Raw genomic sequence first — 19,546 nt, 5'->3', positions numbered from 1 at the left:
TCCCGAATTGGTGTCTTAATTTTGAATTCTAAATGGTGTGACATGGTGACAATATTTCATTGATTCATATTTGAGTATACTTTGAAACTCATTTATTGACAACAACATACTGTCACATTATTTGGAATACAAATTTAGGATCTCTAGTACTACTCGATATTAATAATATAACCGATGTTGTGCAATGGTCATGAAAAATTAGAGTCATGCTCACCTAAGGGATAATTTTGAACACAAACACTTATTACACTCAAAAATTAAATTCAATACAATAAGTCAATGAGTTTTTAATTTTAGTCCTTAAAAATTTAATCCAACAGGGATTGTATATTGTTCATCATGGTTGCTTAAAAGTTGCCCATGCCTTGGGAAACTTTATAAAAAATTAATTTTCTCAACTATTATTAAAAGGGGAATGCTATCCACCTTCTCCACCGACTTTCTTTTTTATTATTCTCATTCAACAATATATTTTCATGATCGGAACCGTTCAATTTTTAGAGAATTCTTTGAAGATCATCTCTGTAAAAAATTGAAAATCGATTGGTCATGTAATCATTATCAAATAAACAAACGGTAAATCAAATTATTACCAAAATTATTTTTAAATTTGATCACAGTTACATAACCAAACGATTTTCGATTTTGTTGATTTTTTATAGAGATAATCTTTATAGAATAATCTAAAAAAAGAACAGTTTCAATTATGAATTTATACTACAGAATGAGAATAATAATAATAAAAAAATTAGTGAAGAAGGTGGATAACATTTCTCTTATTAAAAAAACAAAGATTATACATATCATGTTTTTCTTGTAAGAAAAAATTGTACATATCATTAAGTGCTACTAAAGCTTAAGTATGGCCCACAACGAGTTCTCTATTTTTTTATTTTTTTGTTCAAAGAATTCCCTTTACGTCAGGCAGGCTTGTAATAAATCTCGTAGAAGACTGAGTTTCCTAGACTCACAAGTTTCCCCCCCTACAAGTCAAGTGTACAACATTTCAATAATAATAATGTTAGACTTTTAGTAGACTTGCCCACCAAATTTAGTTACGGGGGTTTCCAAATGTACCCCAAATTATTTTCTTTTACTCGTAAAAACTTTTTCTTCTGAATCTTTCATTTTTATCCTCACTATGAACTTCGGCTCCACCAGCCAACAACCCCCTCCTCCCATGCCTATTGTTTTTAGTTTTTTACCAAAAAAAAAAAAGTTTTCTAATAAATATATTACATGATAACAAATTAACAACCACGGAAATAAATAAAGACACAAAGTGAAGAACAAATAAGGCTTTTTTACTAAAATACCACATGAATTATAGAGGGTGTGCTCAAATACCACCTAAACTTTTTTTCTTGCCAATTTATTACCTGAACTTTCACATATTGGCCAATCTACCACCTACCGTCACTTTAGTTAAATTTTCTGTTTATTTCAAGGATATTTTCGTCATTTATATAAAAAAGCATTTTAAATATTAAAAAAAAATCCAAGTAAACCCCCTAAAAAAAGGGTATTTCCATTTTTTACTTTTTAGTTTTTAAGTTTTTTTATAATTATATTTTAAAAAAAGTTTTTAAAATAATAATATTTTTTTATTGTTTTCAAGGACAAAATGGGAAGTTTGGGAAATTTTTTGATGATTTAACAGAAAAATGGATGTTATGTGGCAAATTAGCACATATTGATAATTTCAGATGATAAATTGGCAAGAAAAAAAGTTTGGGTGGTATTTGAGCACACCCCCTATAGTTCACTATAGTTCAAGTGGTATTTGGGTAAAAAAACCAACAAATAATTGAGATGGATATTATAGTTTACAGTGCACGACTGCATTCCCGCTTGAAGGACTAGCATGTATGGTAACTGATTCCGATAGTACTCTGTGCTCCCATTTTTAACTTGAATTCCCCATCACAAAAACAAAAAATCTGGATTCACCGGGTTCAATTCAAAACCACAAGCTCTCCATCTCTATCTCTATCTCTCTCTAGCTCCGTCATGGGTTCGTCGGCGGAGGCAGCTCATATGGACTCCGGCGAGCCTCTGACCCCAGTAGGGCGGCTCTCTCTGCAACCCCAAATGAACCAAATAATCCACTGCGTCTTCGGCTTCAAGAACCCCATCGACATCGACTCCTTCAAGTCCCAGCTCAAAGCCTCTGTCCTTCTCACCCACCCCAGGTTCTCAAGCCTCATGGTCCGCGACACCAATGGCCTCGAGCGCTGGCACAAGACCCCCCACATCGACCTCGACCGCCACGTCATCGTCCTCCACCACCCCCTCTCCGCCGAAAACGACGACGAAGCCGCTGTCAATGATTACTTGGCCGACCTCGCCACCAGCTCCTCCGGGCTCAGCACCGACAAGCCCCTCTGGGAAGTCCACCTCTTAATGGCCCATAAATGCGCAGTCTTTCGAATCCACCACGCTTTGGGAGATGGGATTTCGCTCATGTCTATGTTATTGGCGAGCTTCAGGAGAGCTGACAATGGCGACAAGCTGCCGACTATGGCTTCTGGGAAGAAGAAGAGGAGGAGTGGGAATTATGCAGAGAAGGGTTGGTGGGTTGCTCTGTTTCTTGGGTTTGTGAGCATGGTGTGGTGGAGCTTGGTGTTTGTGGTGGAGTTCGTGATGAGGAGCTTGTGGGTTTGTGACCAAAAAACTGATATATCTGGTGGTGATGGGGTTGAGCTCTGGCCGAGAAAGTTGGCCACTGCTCAGTTTAGCCTTCAGGACATGAAGACCGTCAAGGAAGCTGTGCCAAATGCGGTAATTGATTCAAAGTTTTGGACTTGGGAACATGGATTTCTAAAAGATCTTTGTTTTTTCTAGAAAGATTTAAGATTTTCCCAAGTTTTGGACTGGGAAGATAGATTTCTACAAGTTTTCAATTTTGGGTTGGGTCCATTTGTAAGACATAGTTTTTTTTTTTTTTGTTTAAATTAGTGAAAAATGGGGGATTTTGAGTCTTTTGACTGTAATTTTATTTGATGCCACCATGCAGACCATCAACGATGTTCTTTTAGGGGTGGTTTCATCAGGGCTGTCAAGATACCTAGATCACAGAACACCAAATGGTAAAAGTTGTTGATCTATGACAATTGACAACTGGGGTTGTAGTTCTACTTCTACTTCCCATTTGAATCAAATATCAGTGACATTCAATCACCATGACTAAATTGGACTAAACCCAATTGTGTAATTTCTCATCAGCTTTGCCTGAGGGGCTTCGAATTACAGGGGTGTCCATGGTGAATCTAAGAGAAAAACCAGGATTGCAGGTTTGTTGTAGCTTGTAACCTTGTGTAATTTCTTTGTGCCATCCATTTATTTCAATGGGGTTTTTCTGTTTTTCTTATGAAATTATTGAAATCTCAACTTCTTGTGTGGTTGGATGGAAATGAACAGGAAATATCCGATTTGATGAAAAGCAATTCAAGGTCAAATTGGGGTAACAAATTTGGCACTTTTCTGCTGCCTATTTATTATCATAAAAATAGTGGTGATCCTCTGGATTATCTGAAGAGAGCTAAGGTGATAATGGACAGGAAGAAACAATCTCTAGAGGCTCATTTCTCATACAAAAGTGGGTATTTTGTAACGACATACTTGGGAGCAAAGGTGAGGATCAAAATGCAGTTTTCAAATAAGAAAAAGAACAGAAATTTCTTCACTTTCCAAATTGTATGCTGAATATTTAATTTTAATTTTTGCATTGTACTGCAGCTTGCTACTTTGCTTAGTTACAGGATTGTTTGCAATACTAGCTTTACCATCTCCAATATACTTGGCCCACAAGAAGAAATTGCAGTTGGAGGCAACCCTGTAACTTACCTAAGAGTGAATTCATCCAGCCTCCCCCATGTACAGCCCTAAGAATCACTTAAAATTTCTCTAGGCATACTGAATGCAGGTTGTCCCTGAGATTCTGGGGACCCGAGGCAAACCACAAAATTGTGCCCTCGACCCTTTCATGTACATTCACATGATTTTTTTTCTTCGTAAATACTCACATTTTTTGAGCCTATAATATGTAAGGGTCTACAAAATTTTAGGGGCCCTACACATTTGGAGTCTGAGGTGGTCGCCTACCTCGCCTACCCTCAGAAACGGCCGTGACTGAATGGTCAAATATAGCAGATCAGAAATATATGTATAACATGATTATTTTTGCTTCTTGTTGTTGCAGGCACTCACAATGCACATGGTGAGCTATGCTGAAAGGGCAGACATGCAAATTTTGGTGGCCAAAGATATCATCCCTGACCCGGCATTTCTGGCAAAGTGCTTTGAGGAGACCTTGCTTGATATGAAGGAAGCAGCTGCAGCCATCATTAAAAACTAGGAGGACCTCTATACATCTTAATGGAATACCATAAATTATATGTTCATTATGAAAGGAAGAGTAGTGATAGATTTGATTCAGGTGTAGAATGCTTAGTACAATCACATTGATTGTACTGAGAAGATTGATTCAAATGTAGGAAGGGCAAATTGCAGAAAAGCTAGCTAATATGTAGGTGGTCTGCTCAGTGCCCTATTATTTTCAATAACTGGTGCTATATATGTATTTTTAGGCCACTACAAGAAATCCTAGCGATACGTACTCACTTTTTTTTTTTTTCTGGGATCTATTGCTACTTAAGCAACTAATATTAGTTGGATAGAAGATTAGTCACCCCATACCCACCATAAACATGAATGTGGCTCACAAAGGGGTGGCTTAGAGGCTTTAGCAACCCTTATAATGGAAGGGTTGAAAGATGAGACATAAACTGAAAGATTTTCCAAGCAACTTTTGCTGCAGTGGGTTGCTTAGTTTTTTCCCACCCTTTTGCTAATGGTTTGGTTTGCAGTCTGTTAAGGAAATTACTAAATAAACTGTAGCCATGGACAAACACACCAAGTTGTTTATGGTTGCCCCAACTTGTAACTAGTTTCATAAGTTGCAAAACAATTATCCACTGAAATGTCAGTAGTTGGGCTGTATGTTGCATAAGCAAATGCACCAAATTAAGACTATTCTGCTGTAAGGGTGGCTCATTGCTTATGCTTTACCACATGGTTTCTACCACCATTAGGTATGCAGTGGATAGAAAGGGAAAATTTACAACTATTTCTCTGTTTTTTGTAAATAATTTTGCTCTTAAAATCATTGCTGCATTCATTAGCTAACTGTAAGAACATAAACAAACTTTTGAACCTGGCCTAATGAAGATCATGGACAAATCCATCAAAATTGGAATCAACACCTGGCAATTCCAGCCATTTAAGCAAAAGCAACTTACATAAGAGATCATCATACACACATACAGTCATTACATAGCATTTTCTTAAACCTTCTCAACACAAAAGCAATTTGTCCTGGTTGCAGCAGCCTACCATCAATTACAGGCATGGAAACCTAATCACTTAAGTCACAAAAAACCAAATCTCCTTCACCATGTTCACCACAACAAATTACTTCCTAAGCTGACAACACTACCATAACTTGATACCATATATGTTAGCCTCAACCAAAATATACCATAGCAAGTTGACCTTTCATACCATGAAAGGGTTTCAAAAGCTGAAATAACTACCCGAAATAAGTTAAATTAATATTCATCTTACTGGTTCACCACGTGTAACCTTCGACAATTCAGTCAATGTTGGTCCTCCCATGCACGCGCTTTATATTTTACCAGCTATTAATGTATGGTTGCACTTGCACAAGGAGGAACCAAGATCACTAAAGAAATCTGCTTTTGAAGATGATTCCCAACCCTTCTTGGCATAGTTCCAAATGGAGTGGCAGCTGAGATAGGTTGTTGGGCCTTGGGCTTTTACACTAGAAACAATTGCTGGACATTGCAACCCATAAACATCAGTGGGGTGATTAGTTGCATTTCCTGGGTTTGGAGTTTGGACAATGGAAAAAATTTGTAAACATGACACATACTTTGATGGTTGTTTCATTTCAGAACATTAATTTGCTTTGTGTTAATGAATGACATATTTTCATTTTGTGTCAATTAAGGATCATATATTTTTTTTTTTTCAATTTTTATCTCAACTTTGGTCCGATGTTGGACCCATCAAAACTTTACCAAATTTAGAAAAATTATACTGAGTTTAAAGATATGCATCTCCTCTTTACAACCATATAAAGATCACCCTAATCGGATCTCTACAACTCCAGATAATCGACCCCAAAGTAGGGTACCTGAAATTGAAATTGTCCGATTTTCCAAATTTTTTCCCAAATGTCCAATTGGACAGTTTCAGGTATACTACTTTTAGGCTAATTATCTGAAGTTGTAGATGTCCGATTTGAGTGATATTTGTATAGTTGTAAAGAGGAGATGCATAGTTTTAAACCAAGTATAAGTTTGCTAAGTTTGATGGAGTTTTGATGGGTCTAATATCGAGTCAAAATTGAGATAAAATATGATTCTTAATTGACACAAAATAAACGTATGTGTTTTTCATTAACATGAATCAAAATTAATGCCCTAAAATGGAAAAACCATTAAAATATAAGTCTTTTTTGTAAATTTTTCCCTTTGGACAATTTTACCAAACTCACTATTTATCAAAGTTGGCAAATATAATTGGAAGGTGTAACCATATTGTATATTAGTTGATATCTCAATACAGCCACATAGCAAGAGGGAATATTCTATTCTAATATGGTGTGGCTTCGCAAAGTCAATGAAAATTCTGAAAATTTGACCATATTTCCAAGCTATAGCAACATGTGTACTAGTTTCTATCAAAGGGTGGTTATTGGTCACATTTTTTGTAATGCGCTTTTAAGCTTCTTCAAACACTTCTAAAAATAAATAAATAAATAAATAAAGCCCTTTAAGCAAAGATATATAGATCAGCCATATTTACAGTGTCACATCTCTCTCTCTCTCTCTCACACATTATTTAAGAAAAGATGTCCAAACTGAAGAATCTCACTGGTCAATGTGAAACAACCAAACACAAAAGTGATCAATAATTAGTCACAGGCCTGTAGTTCATTAGCCTTTAAGTCTTTAATAGGATAGTTTTTTTTTTTTTTTTTTAATTGGCCAATTAATAGGGTTGTTTCTTTTTTTGGCCAATCGTGACCTTTTGACAATCAAGCTTTAGCTGGCTCTTGGGCCACTTGTCATGATTCCACATCAAACAGGAGAACTGAATCAGGATGAATAATACATGAGCCTACGTCTACGCAGTGAGAAAAAACCTACCAGCGTAGTCTGCATCATGGAGAGAACAAATTTGAACACTTTACACTCATCGGTTGAATTTAATATAAGTTAATGTATTTTTAATTTCATTTCTTACAAACTTAATCCAATAGTAATTTTATATTATTTCTTACAATTGCTCAAAAATTTTAAAAAATTAATCGAGAATGATCTATGACATCTTATTTTTTACATAAATTTTTAATGAGACATACTCTATAAAATTTTAACAATCCGAACCGTCTATTTTTTAAGGCTTTATTAAAAGATAATCTTTACAAAAAATTAGGTAAAATCATTTATTTACAAAGATTAAATAGTGAACATTTCAAGTGTTTATTTTATTGACTATTTAATCTTTGTAAGTAAATGGTTTCCTATTTATTTATTTTTTTTTTTGCAAGATTTAAAAAATAAACATTTTAGATTGTTGAAATCTTATATGGAGTAATCCATATTAAAAATTTGTGTAAAAAATATAATATCACAAATTCGCGTATAAAAAAAGAAAAAAAATTGTACTTTTTGCAATTATGGCCCATGCGTTAGGACTTAGGAGTTGCCCTATACCTATAGACCTCTGATCGGTCCCCACAACGAGTTCTCTATGACTTTTTTTTTAGGCATAAATTTAATTTAGACACATAACTATATATGTTATTTCAACGGGGTCCACGAACTTTCAAATATTTCAAATATACACCTGATTTATTATGTAAATTGAAAAATGAAATTTCGTCCATCAATTTATTGAGAGATCAGTTAAATGTCAGCTTGCCTTTTGCTAACGGGAATTAATTGGCGACGTGGCACCAACTCAGCATACATTTCCCGCCAAATGAGCAACACATGTCCACTTGACACGGGTCCACACACCCATCATCTCTTTCTCGCTCGTCGAACGCTCTCCTGACCATTTAGTTTCAAAAAAACATCACGTCTTCCCCCAAATTCGAATATAAATCTCTCACTTGTGTTCAACGAACGAGAAAGAGATGATGAGTTTGTGGACCCGTGTCAGGGGTTAGGTGGACCTGTATCGCTCATTTGGCGGGAAATGAGCGACACAGGTCCACCTAACCCCTGACACGGGCCCACAAACTCTCTCTCTCTATTATTATTAAATTGTGGGCCCGTGTCGCTCATTTGGCGAGAAATGTTTGCTGAGATAGCACCACGTCGCCAATTAATCCGGGTCAGCAAAAGTCAAACTGTCATTTAACTGATCTCTCAACGAATCAATGAACATAAATTCAATTTTCAATTTAGATAATAGATCGGGTGTATATTTGAAATATTTTAAAGTTCATAGACCCCGCTGAAATAGCTTATATAGTTATGTGTTTAAATTGAATTTATGCCTTTTTTTTTTAAGACAAAATTTAGTCACCACCTTAACTAGTGGTGAGGAACACCATCCTTTTCTAGAGACGCCACGTGTCTTTTTACCTGACCATATGCTTTCACATTTAATGTATTTTTCAATAATTTTGTTTTTGGTTACATGACAGACTTTACGCCTAGAAAGAAGAGACAATCTAGCTAGCTAGAACTCTGGCTCGCCTAGACTCAAGAGGTCAGAAGCTAAGAGGGCGACAAGGAAAAAGGGAAGGAGAATAAAAAACACGAAGACCCAACCCAAGATCATGACTCAACTTAGCCATAAAATCAGCAGCAAAGTTGGCCTCTCAATAAACATGACTAATAGAGCAAACTCAATTCTTCCTGATGAGACTTTGACAACAAGAAATAAGGCTGAAAAAAAAGGTGATTCACGTCAACTGAGGAAGAAACCAATTGAACAACACATTGAAAGTCACATTCTACGTTAAGCTTTATCCAGCTAGAGTTAGGGGGAGACCAATAGATTAATAAATACACATGTCTGACAGAAGTACGTATTACCCACACATTTATTGGCCTCAAACCAGTCCCTAGCATAAGACAAAATAGTATTACCCACACATTTATTTTTCTTTCTGCCACCCTAGCTCGTATACAAAATAAGAGAGGTGCACTTTCTGCCACCCTGCACATGAAAGATGGTTGCCAACAACAATGATTGGGCCAACCACGAGGTGCATGGGTGGAAAGGAGGGAGGAGGCCAGGGAGGGTGGCGTTTGTCTGGGGCCAATCAATGCATGTGAGCCCCAACATCTTCAATGCAAATCAATGAAATGAAACCACCATCAATACCGGCCGATATTAATATTGGAATTTGGTACTCACATTTTTACTTACACAAAATTTTTACTTTGGCTTCCGGTATTTTAAGTTTGACAATTTCAGTCCTGTATTTTTATTGTGCTGATAATTACATTTAAACTGTTAATTTGGGACAAAACTACATTTTGATCTATTATAAATTCAATATTTTTGAAAAAAAGAAAAAAAATTCTATCAAGGATATCATATCAAACGATAACAACCGTCACATAACATAACGAGAGATATATACAGGTGAACAATACTTGTCCATGAAAGTTTTACTTCACTATCACATGACCTCACAATGAGAGACGCACACATAATAAATATACCCCGTTACATGAAACTCTGCACTTTTTTTCACTGCATATATACTCTTCTTTGACGCATACAAATTTCCCGCTAAATGTCAAACAACAAATAATTTTGATGGCATCATAGTCTACAGTACATTCCCTGCTTTAAGGGCAAGCATGTATACATAGTACTCCCTCATTTTTAACGTGAAGTCGCCATCACTCCACGTCATCTACTTTAAAATTAACCAGAAAAAAGAAATCTTTCACGGTACGTGTTCAAAACCACAACATGCCAAGTTGGCAACGACCACTTGTAGTCTTGTACCGACCCAAACAACACGGCCACACATCCTCTCGTGTACATTTTATCAAAAACCTCTCCATCTCTCTCTCTAACCGCTATGGGTTCGTCGGCGGCGGCGGCTGATATTGATTCCGACGAGCCTCTGACGCCAGCGGGGCGGCTGTTCCTGCAACCCCAGATGAACCAAATAATCCACTGCGTCGTCGGCTTCAAGAACCCCATCGACGTCGACTCCTTCAAGTCGCAGTTCAAATTCTCCGTCCTTCTCACCCACCCCAGGTTCTCAAGCCTCATGGTCCGCGACCCCAATGGCCTCGAGCGCTGGCACAAGACCCCCCACATTGACCTCGACCGCCACGTCATCGTCATCCACCAACCCATCACCCCCGCCGCCGAAAACGACGACGAAGCCGCTGTCAATGATTACCTGGCTGACCTCGCCACCAGCTCGGGCCTCAGCACCGACAAGCCCCTCTGGGAAGTCCACCTCTTAATGGCTCATAAATGTGCAATCTTTCGGATTCATCACGCTTTGGGAGATGGGATTTCGCTCATGTCGATGTTCTTGGCGAGCTGCAGGAGAGCTGACGATGAAGACAAGCTGCCCACTCTGGCTTCTGGGAAGAGGAGTAGGGGTAACAGAGGAGGGAAGGCAGCTTGGTGGGTTGCTCTGGTTCTTGGGTTTGTGAGCATGGTGTGGTGGAGCTTGGTGTTTGTGGTGGAGTTCGTGATGAGGAGCTTGTGGGTTTGTGACCAAAAAACCGATATATCTGGTGGTGATGGTGTTGAGCTCTGGCCTAGAAAGTTGGCCACTGCTCGGTTTAGCCTTCAGGACATGAAGACCGTCAAGGAAGCTGTGCCAAATGCGGTAATTAATTCAAAGTTTTGGACTTGGGAAGAAGAAAAAAGATTTCTTGTTTGTTTTTAAGAAATATTTAAGATTTTCCCAAGTTTTGGACTTATGCAGAAAGATTTCTACAAGTTTTCTATTTTGGGGTTGGGTCTATTTGTCACATCCCCTTCTTTTTGTTTTTTAATAAAAAAATTAGAAATGGGGGGATTTCGAGTCTTTTGACTGTAGATTTTATTTGATGCAACCATGCAGACCATCAACGATGTTCTTTTTGGGGTGGTTTCATCAGGGCTCTCAAGATACCTAGATCACAGAACACCAAATGGTAAAAGTTGTTGGTCTATTATGACAACTGGGGTTGTAGTTCTACTTCCCCATTTGAATCAAATGTCAGTGGCATTCAATCACCATGACTAAATTGACTAAACCCAATTCTGTTTCTCATCAGCTTTGCCTCAGGGGGTTCGAATTACAGGGGTGGCCATGGTGAATCTAAGAGAACAACCAGGATTGCAGGTTTGTTGTAGCTTGTAACCTTGTGTTCTCTGACTTTTCTTATGAAATTATTGAAATTTCAACTTATTGTGGTTGGATGGAAATGAACAAATCTGATCAGGAAATATCCGATTTGATGAAGAGCAATTCAGGGTCAAGTTGGGGTAACAAATTTGGCATGCTTCTCCTGCCTATTTATTATCATAAAAGCAGTGGTTATCCTCTGGATTATCTGAAGAGAGCTAAGGTGATGATTGACAGAAAGAAACAATCTCTAGAGGGTCATTTCTCATACAGAATTGGGTATTTTGTAATGACCTACTTGGGAGCAAAGGTGAAGAGCAAAATGCAGTTTCGAAATAAGAAAAAGAACAAAACTTTCATTTTCCATTTTGTATATATTTTTACTTTATTTTTGCATTGCACTGCAGGTTGCTAGTTTGCTTAATTACAGGATTGTTTGCAATACTAGCTTTACCATCTCCAATATACTTGGACCACAAGAAGAAATTACACTTGGAGGCAACCCTGTAACTTACCTAAGAGTGAATTCATCAAGCCTCCCCCATGTACAGCCCAAAAATTAACTTAAAATTTCTCTAGGCATTCTGAATAGTCAAATAGAGCAGATCAGAAATATATGTGTAACATGAATTTTTTGCTGGTTGAGAATGTGCAGGCACTCACAATGCACATGGTGAGCTATGCTGAAAGGGCAGACATGCAAATTTTGGTGGCCAAAGATATCATCCCTGACCTGGCATTTCTCGCAAAGTGCTTTGAGGAGGCCTTGCTTGATATGAAGGAAGCAGCTGCAGCCATCCTTGAAAACTAGGAGGACCTCTATACATTTTAATGGAATACCATAAACTATATGTTGTTGAATGTGAAAGGAAGAGTAGTGATAGATTTGATTCGGGTGTAGAATAGTACAATCACATTGTTTGTGCTGGAAAGATTGGTTCAAATGTAGGAAACGCCAATTTCCGAAAAGCTAATGTGTAGGTGGTCTGCTCAGTGCCTAATAACTGGTGCTATGTATTTATGGGCTTTCAAGCTTCTTCAAACAAAGATATATATATATATATATATACATATACATTAGCCATACTTACAATGTCACATTCTCTCTCTCACTCTCTCACTCTCACTCTCTCACTCTCTCACTCACTGACTCACATTATTTAAGAAAAGATGCCCAACCTCTCAGTATCTCACCAACCAATGTGAAACAACCAAACACCAAAAGTACTCAATAATAAGTGACTGGCTTCTTATTCTTATTGCCTCAATAGGGTGGTTTTCTGTGGCCCTTTTCTTTAGTTTAGGTTCATCACCTTTTGACAATCAAGCTTTGGCCAAGGATGGTGGTTTCTTGCTGCTTCCTTTCTTTCTTCTCATCAGTAGCCTCCTTAGAAAACCAAAACCTCCCTGTTTCTTACTTGGCACCATAGCCAGAGACCCAACTGCATTATTACCAGCTTTATGCCTTGAACCAAGATGTCCTCCCCGCATGTGTACCAGAGCAATAGGAGTGGACAAGGCATTACTATCAGAGTGAAGAAGGGATGGCTTCTGTGCATCTGCATCCCTTGTAGTTTCTTTATCCTTTGGAGACTTGAGAAACTCTGCTCGGGGATTATCCTCAGCTATCATTCGATCACGCAGGGAAGAGCGCCTCTGTGAGTTATTATTGGTGATGTTGGCTGCAGTGTTGGTGGTAGAGAACACTTTGTCAAAAAGTGCTGCTTCCCTTGGTGACGCCAGTGCCTTGAGCTGTTTTCCTAGGTTTAGGATGGTTTCTTGACACTCTGCCAACTTCACTGAAGCTGTTGTGATTTCCCATCCCTGAAAATTTGAAGAATTATTTTCTCAAGAAAGGTTGAACTCCTTTTATACCAAAACGGTTGAAATGATTAATCTATTTCTACAATATATATATTTTGATGTGATCATATTCTATTGGAACTCCTAATTTTTCATTTTACAGAACACAGATTACTAAAATGAATGTGAGCATATTCTATTTGTATCACTTCCTTCCATTTCATCAAACATAGTTGAGTTGTCTTCGGTTTGTTATAGATTCAGGTAGTATGTATTGCTGGTATTTGAACTCTATTAACTAAACGAAAAAGAAAAGCTGTCAGTAACTTACAGGTTGGGACTGCTTTTCCTCTTGGTCTATGCCATACTCTGGAGTTTCCTTCTTTGCAGCACTGTGAATCAGACATTTCACAAAAATCAGAATTCTCTCATCAATCAAAAGAAGCTTTATATAGTTTCCAAAGGATGAAAATCCAGGAGGCCAGTGATTACCTTTGTAGCTGGAGTTGAAGCTCAAGACATGTTCCTTCTAATTCTTCGAAACAGTTATGTTTATCCTCCAACTCGACTTCTAAAGACGAGAACTTCTGGAAGACTTCATTTAACTTTGCTCTCGCAACAGTTAGCTGGGTATCAAGATCTTCATTAATCGACTTCTGATTTTCGATCTGCTCTTCCATCATCCCTTCTGATTCTTTCAGACTCTCCAGTTCTGTTTGTAAGCTTCCAACTCTTTGCTGTGATTCCTGAAGTTGTACCATCAAGGCTTCGCTCTTTTCAGTTGCTGACTGTAGTCTAGCTTCCATGTCTTTCCTTGCAGATTCCATATTCTTCACTTCATCTTTTAATCTTCTGTTTTCTTCTTGCAGTGCATCCCTAACATTTTCCGATTGAAAGAGAACATCTTGGTCAGTTGAAGAAGCAACTGAAGGTAAACACAATGACTGCTCTTCAGATGTATGTCCAATGATTGATTCCCCTATTGCACCCTCCACTCCATTATCTCCTTGGTCTTCAGGCCAACCAAAATGCTTCTTGATTTTATGCCTCATGCTTGGAGCATCTTTAGGTGCCACATAGTTGTTCAAAACCCACTCCAAAGTAGAAGTCAATTCCTCAACAAACTTTTCAAAATTAGCCTTTTTGTTTAACAGATTGTGACAAGTATGTACAAATCTTTCTAGAACAGCATTTAGTCCTGAGCGTTGCCATTGGAAAACACGGATTAAGTAGTCAGCTGATGCTGAATTAAATATCTTGGAACTCTGGTCCAAATCCTGCAAATTATCTGGAGTACAATCATTTGCTAAAGATGTTAGGCTGACTCCTTCAAGCAGCTTAATGATTTTAAAGATTGATTGACTCAGATTAAAATGACTACGTCGGCTGCCATCTTCTTCCACTGAGGTGTCAATACTCAAAGCTCCATGGTCAGCTGGTTGATTTATGTAACCCAAGGCAATTTTGATGTCCTCAAATAGCTCATCTAGACTTCGTTTTGAAATATTCTTTTGCTCCAACATTGCTTTTAAAACAACCTGAAGCCAGTCAAAAGAAGTATCAGGTACTACATCTTTTGACTGGCTGGACCTTCTTCTGTCACTGAAGCTGGAAGCAACTTCAACTGGTACTAGATCCTTACCAGTAAACGAACGATGATGCTCATTGTTAGGAGGTGTCTCCGCAGAAACTATTGCCAATTTCTCCATTTCAACAAAATCATCCATTAAGCTAATGTCTGAAACCTCACTTTCTTTGTATTCGTGTGCACTTTTAAGCCTCCCATTTCTAAAATGTTCCAGCTCTGAAATTAGAGCACTAGCCCAAGATTCCGAGGAACTAATCCCATCATCACTGCCAATGTCAAATCCAGAAGATCGAGAAACGTCATTTGGAATAGGACTACATTTTGCCAGCTCCAGAGACTTTTGACCCTTATAAAGCTCTCCAAGCTGAATATCGACCTGTGACAATCGGGAAGCTGTTCGAGGATATACAGTCCTTGAAGGAAGGAGCTCAGAGTTTTTCCTGGTTATAAATTCTTTAAGAGCTTTGTTTTCTTCTTCCAGATCACGTAACTGCTCAATCATGAAACACATCTTCTTATTTGGAATTTCAGGAGAATTTCCAACGTTGGCATCTCTTGCAATCAAATCTCTGCTAGGCTTCAGCTTTCTTCTTCTCATCTCTGTTTGATCCCTTCCCGGTATTTGAGCTCCACTCTTCATATTCGCCAAAGCAGTAGGACCTGGAAGCCGTTTTCGCGTAAGAAGATGAAGTCTTTGACATTCTTGTTCTAACTTTGTGATTTTCTTCACACTCTCCAAGTGTTGTTTGTGTGATTCTTCAGCAGACCGACGGTTGTATTCCATCTCCTCACTTCGAATCTCAAGTTCCTTCTTGAGCATGTGAAATTCATATCTTAAAAAAGCATTTTCTTTTTCTGTTGAATCCAATCTATCCATGAGTGCACTGAATTCTGCATCTGTTTGAGACTTGTGTCTATGTAAATCTTCAACCAGTATCTCTTTTGCTCGTAGGGCCCTGCTCAGATTAGTATTTTCAACAGCCAAGTTTGTAAGCTGCTCACTTGTCTCTCTCAACTTCTGTTCTAATTTTTTCCGTGCTGTCTCATGCTCTCTTGATGTCATCATAACAGCATCATGTATTCTTTGCTCCTGTTCTTCTCGAACAAAGATTAATTGTTGCATGCATTCGTTTAATGCATCATCAGAATGAGTTAATCTTTCATTTGCAGTTATTCCCTGCCTCAAAGCCTCATCTAGTTCTTGCTTTGGTACTGATTCTCCTGCCTTCTCCCCATCTGAAAGAATTCATATATCGGATCAGCGAAAAGCCAAAATGTGAGCATCCAACGAGAAAGGGCAGCTTAACGTGATCTACAAAAACAACTAAGCTTGAAAAGAAACATTATGGAAGCTGGGAAAAGAGTGGAAGAAAAGGATAACTAAGCATCACCTGTTATGGCTTCTTCTGCTGTTTTTGCATGTTCTGTCAAATGATCTTCTGTAACATGACAGTCCAGGAGGACCGAAGCTAACTTCTCGTTTAGATTTTTCCCTGATCTCTCTGTTTCAGTTCCTCTCTCATCTGGATATGTTTGTATCTAACTTGATGAAACATTGGTAATACAATAATCAGATCAACATCTTTGCTACAAAGTAGACTACTTCAACACATGCACTAGGAAATCTTCATAAGAAGATGAAACTTCAACTCATGCATAGGGGAAATACATAAAAGGGGGGAAGATACAACAATATTTCACTCAGAAATTAAGTTGGCTGCTCCAAAACAAACAGTCAGTTACCTCTTCTTCAATTCTTCCTAAAGGAATTGCAACAATTGTCTTCTGTGATGATTTTTTCCTCCAAAGCCAAGTCTTGTGGTCCATGATTTTTCAGTCACTATTCAAGGACAGAAAGAGAGGATTTAATACACATGTACAAAAACAATCTGAAAAGACAAACAAGTCATGACTCATTACAATAACAACCTCAATGAAAAATGAAAGTGAAATGAAGTGATTGCCTATAATTGAGACAGTAAAGGTGACTGATATTTGGTACTTGATGAGTCAAGGACAATTACAGTTACCTTAATTGTCATTGGACTTTAACAAGGTACTATACTTTTCCATCAGTTAATTGCCTAAAGAAATATTTTCCAGATATTAAATTATTAATCATTTCAATAAACTATTGTGAGTTTGCATTCTATACTCAAATTCAGAGCACATCTAAGTTCATACTTAGGAATGATTTGACATTGGCAAGCTAGATGCAGACTAGCAAAACTAGTTAATTCTAAATGCAAGAAAATGCTTCTAAACTAATTTATGTTGAATACAAAGTAGTGGCCCATGTTGTTTAGGAAGAAAGTGTTTGAAAATGCATGTAACTGAAGTAGGATAGGGTTACAGATTATATTTATAGCAGTTTTTGAAATACAATGTGTGGCTTCTAAAATGGTTTAAGAAATTGAAACCAAATTGTGCATCATAAAAACATGCATGCACCTGCAAGTACACAACATACAGCCACAACAACCACACAATTCAAGTCACAGGCTCACAGCTGTTAGCTACATATGCAATAATGTGCAACTAATGCAGATAGCATATTACTGTACCAGTAAAATATTTTTCTGTATTATATAACAATCAAATTCAGTCAATATGCACACAACTAGGGCAGGGGAAATGTGAAGTCTATGTTCATATGGTGGGAATAAAATTAAAAATAATGATCAGAACCATAAAAAGAAAGCATTGGATCAAGATTAAAGCATCTATAGACTACATACAAATATAACATATAGTGGCCATTGACCACAATGTTAAACTCATGAATAAAACTTATTCTTGTAAAACCAACTTATTATAAGGAAGCAGAACATGTGAGATTATGGGAGCATGGCTCTATACTTATATTCTATACTACATATTCTAAAGGTAGCAGAACATGTGAGATTATGGGAACATGGCTTACCCTGATTTTCACACGAAGCAGAGTGATGGTTTACAAAACATTAGTCACTGAGTCTGGGAAAAAGATATATCCAAATGAATTTCAAGCAATACAGAGTGCAGGCTCCAAATTCCTATGCCACTCAGACCTCATCAGATGCAAAGCATGCAGTATTTATAAAGTAAAAGAACATGGAGGCTATAAAGATTGTAACAAGGAAGAAGAGTATAAAGAAGGTGATTGTGGAGAAGAAGAAGAGGAAAGTTCTCAGTTCTCACCTGGCTGCTAAGTGAAGCACAAAAATGCTATACACTCCAAAAGTTCATCCACCATTGATGTCAAGCAGGACAGAGAAGTATGCTGTGTAACGTTTAGAAATGAAAGTCAAAAGAACCAACACCAACAACTTATACCACAAAGCCAATTGAGAAGGCTTTTCATAGGATGCTCGCACTCCACCGACAGTTTTACTTTGTTAGTAATAATTCATGAGAGAGAGAGAGAGAGTGAGAAAAAGAGAAAGGTGAGAAGGGAAAAAGGGAAAAAGGGAAAACCAAAGACAAAAAAAGGAGTCAAAGATTACTGGCCAAATGTCGATCATGCAACCTATAGAGAGAGAGAGAGAGAGAGAGAGAGAGAGAGAGAGAGAGAGAGAGAGAGAGAGAGAGAGAGAGAGAGAGAGAGAGAGAGAGAGAGAGAGAGAGAGAGCGAGAGAGAGAGAGAGAGGTGGGTATTGAGTGGTGCTACTGCTATCAATGTTATGGTGTGTGTGTTTATTATAGTTGCAGAGGGTGGTAGCAAGAGTCACGCATGCAGGGTTAAGGATGGTAGAAGACAAAGCTGTAACAGACACATCAGAACATATCACCAGGTTTGGTGGATCCAAGTGTTTGTGAATGCCTGAATGGAGTTGGTGCTATAAGTGCTATGTACGCGCATGTAACTTATGAGGATGTACGAGACAAGAAAAGTAGGTACAAACGTATACATCTCAACAATGATGATGTCTTTGGAATAATTTTTGCTTTAATCTCTATTAGTTTAATAAGCACTACTATACTGTGTTTTTGCTTTAATCTCTATTAGTTTAATAAGCACTACTATACTTTGTTTTTGCTTTAATCTCTATTAGTTTAATAGACTATGCTATGAGATTGTGAGTGAGATTTTTTTAGGAGCTAGAATATATTATGAAGTCTTTGTCACATATTGTTGGCTAGTTATTTTATCCCACATCGGGAAATTGTAAAGGAGAGGCCCCATAAAAGTACCCTCCACCTCTTTAGAAGAGGACACTTTCTTTATTTTATGGACTCCTTGCATGGAATGAACTCCTCATCAGATTCATATACTTCTCTCATTATTCACTAGTGAAAACCCAAATACAATTCCATAATGAACATACCTAAAATTAGGTGAATTATGTTAAAATTTTGTGTCTCGTGGTGATTATGATTGTATATCTTTTATTTCTTAATTAAACCTTTTTTCTTGCATAAAGAAAAAGATTGAAGTTTTTTAGTGTAGAATACCAGTGCAATATGATCGGTATGTTTTAATGATACAATGTTCGGTTCCAAAACGATTTCCTTTCAAAAAAATAAAAATCCAAAATGATTTTTTTGTAAATAAAAACAAACAAAAACTATCCAATGGGGTGAGAGAGGCTCGAACTCTCGACCTCAGGATCACTCAGAAGCTATGAGACCTACGCGCTAGCCAACTGCGCCACCACCCCAGGATGTTAATTATGTACTACAATTTGTCTTTGATTGCAAATAAATCAACCTTGGCGAAATAAAAAAGGCGCCGCTAATATAAAACAAAATTAATA

At 37.6% G+C, this 19,546-nt stretch overlaps 3 protein-coding genes and 1 non-coding gene across 8 annotated transcripts; 2 read left to right on the top strand and 2 right to left on the bottom strand.

The window, feature by feature from the left end:
- The first annotated feature begins 1,852 nt into the window (after positions 1-1,852).
- LOC147276730 (wax ester synthase/diacylglycerol acyltransferase 11-like) lies at positions 1,853-4,633 on the top strand. 3 transcript variants are annotated; one of them, XR_015123750.1, is made up of 6 exons: positions 1,853-2,781; positions 3,017-3,089; positions 3,226-3,293; positions 3,421-3,633; positions 3,739-3,987; positions 4,202-4,342. XR_015123750.1 is itself a non-coding variant. In XM_086252926.1 (6 exons), exons 1-6 carry the CDS (start codon positions 2,011-2,013, stop codon positions 4,355-4,357), a joined length of 1,419 nt encoding a protein of 472 aa, XP_086109052.1. In that variant the 5' UTR covers positions 1,853-2,010; the 3' UTR covers positions 4,358-4,633. The 3 variants fall into 3 exon arrangements, 2 of the variants coding, with proteins under 2 accessions (XP_086109052.1, XP_086109053.1); XM_086252926.1 differs by having other exon boundaries at positions 3,739-3,876; positions 4,202-4,633; XM_086252927.1 differs by lacking the exon at positions 3,739-3,987 and having other exon boundaries at positions 4,202-4,633.
- Positions 4,634-10,067: 5,434 nt separating this feature from the next.
- LOC147276729 (wax ester synthase/diacylglycerol acyltransferase 11-like) lies at positions 10,068-12,380 on the top strand. The gene is made up of 6 exons (XM_086252925.1): positions 10,068-10,915; positions 11,153-11,225; positions 11,349-11,416; positions 11,517-11,729; positions 11,827-11,964; positions 12,075-12,380. Exons 1-6 carry the CDS (start codon positions 10,145-10,147, stop codon positions 12,228-12,230), a joined length of 1,419 nt encoding a protein of 472 aa, XP_086109051.1. The 5' UTR covers positions 10,068-10,144; the 3' UTR covers positions 12,231-12,380.
- Positions 12,381-12,562: 182 nt separating this feature from the next.
- LOC147276728 (filament-like plant protein 7) lies at positions 12,563-18,145 on the bottom strand. 3 transcript variants are annotated; one of them, XM_086252922.1, is made up of 7 exons: positions 17,991-18,145; positions 17,734-17,845; positions 16,554-16,650; positions 16,202-16,349; positions 13,715-16,046; positions 13,554-13,614; positions 12,563-13,243 (listed from the first exon to the last, which is right to left on the bottom strand). In XM_086252922.1, exons 3-7 carry the CDS (start codon positions 16,635-16,637, stop codon positions 12,743-12,745), a joined length of 3,126 nt encoding a protein of 1,041 aa, XP_086109048.1. In that variant the 5' UTR covers positions 16,638-16,650; positions 17,734-17,845; positions 17,991-18,145; the 3' UTR covers positions 12,563-12,742. The 3 variants fall into 3 exon arrangements, with proteins under 3 accessions (XP_086109048.1, XP_086109049.1, XP_086109050.1); XM_086252923.1 differs by having other exon boundaries at positions 17,734-17,786; XM_086252924.1 differs by lacking the exon at positions 17,734-17,845.
- A 1,220-nt stretch (positions 18,146-19,365) lies between these two features.
- TRNAM-CAU (transfer RNA methionine (anticodon CAU)) lies at positions 19,366-19,450 on the bottom strand. The gene is given in 2 exon segments: positions 19,366-19,401; positions 19,413-19,450. It is a non-coding gene; the product is annotated as a tRNA-Met (tRNA).
- Positions 19,451-19,546: the final 96 nt, after the last annotated feature.

Source organism: Dryas octopetala, chromosome 8, assembly GCF_963921425.1.
Source record: "Dryas octopetala chromosome 8, drDryOcto1.1, whole genome shotgun sequence".
NCBI lineage: Eukaryota > Viridiplantae > Streptophyta > Magnoliopsida > Rosales > Rosaceae > Dryas > Dryas octopetala.
This window is presented reverse-complemented; position numbering and strand designations above follow the sequence as displayed.

Excerpts from the sequence above, each read along its gene's own strand:
- LOC147276729 (XM_086252925.1), top strand. The coding sequence starts at position 10,145 with ATGGGTTCGTCGGCGGCGGCGGCTGATATTGATTCCGACGAGCCTCTG. Across the intron at positions 10,916-11,152 it reads AGGAAGCTGTGCCAAATGCG|ACCATCAACGATGTTCTTTT; the intron begins GTAATTAATTCA and ends GCAACCATGCAG. Across the intron at positions 11,965-12,074 it reads ATTCATCAAGCCTCCCCCAT|GCACTCACAATGCACATGGT; the intron begins GTACAGCCCAAA and ends GAGAATGTGCAG.
- LOC147276730 (XM_086252926.1), top strand. The coding sequence starts at position 2,011 with ATGGGTTCGTCGGCGGAGGCAGCTCATATGGACTCCGGCGAGCCTCTG. Across the intron at positions 3,294-3,420 it reads GAGAAAAACCAGGATTGCAG|GAAATATCCGATTTGATGAA; the intron begins GTTTGTTGTAGC and ends GGAAATGAACAG. Across the intron at positions 3,877-4,201 it reads ATTCATCCAGCCTCCCCCAT|GCACTCACAATGCACATGGT; the intron begins GTACAGCCCTAA and ends TTGTTGTTGCAG.
- LOC147276728 (XM_086252922.1), bottom strand. The coding sequence starts at position 16,637 with ATGGACCACAAGACTTGGCTTTGGAGGAAAAAATCATCACAGAAGACA. Across the intron at positions 16,350-16,553 it reads TAGGAAGAATTGAAGAAGAG|ATACAAACATATCCAGATGA; the intron begins GTAACTGACTGT and ends TCATCAAGTTAG. Across the intron at positions 13,244-13,553 it reads AGGAAAAGCAGTCCCAACCT|GGATGGGAAATCACAACAGC; the intron begins GTAAGTTACTGA and ends TCAAATTTTCAG.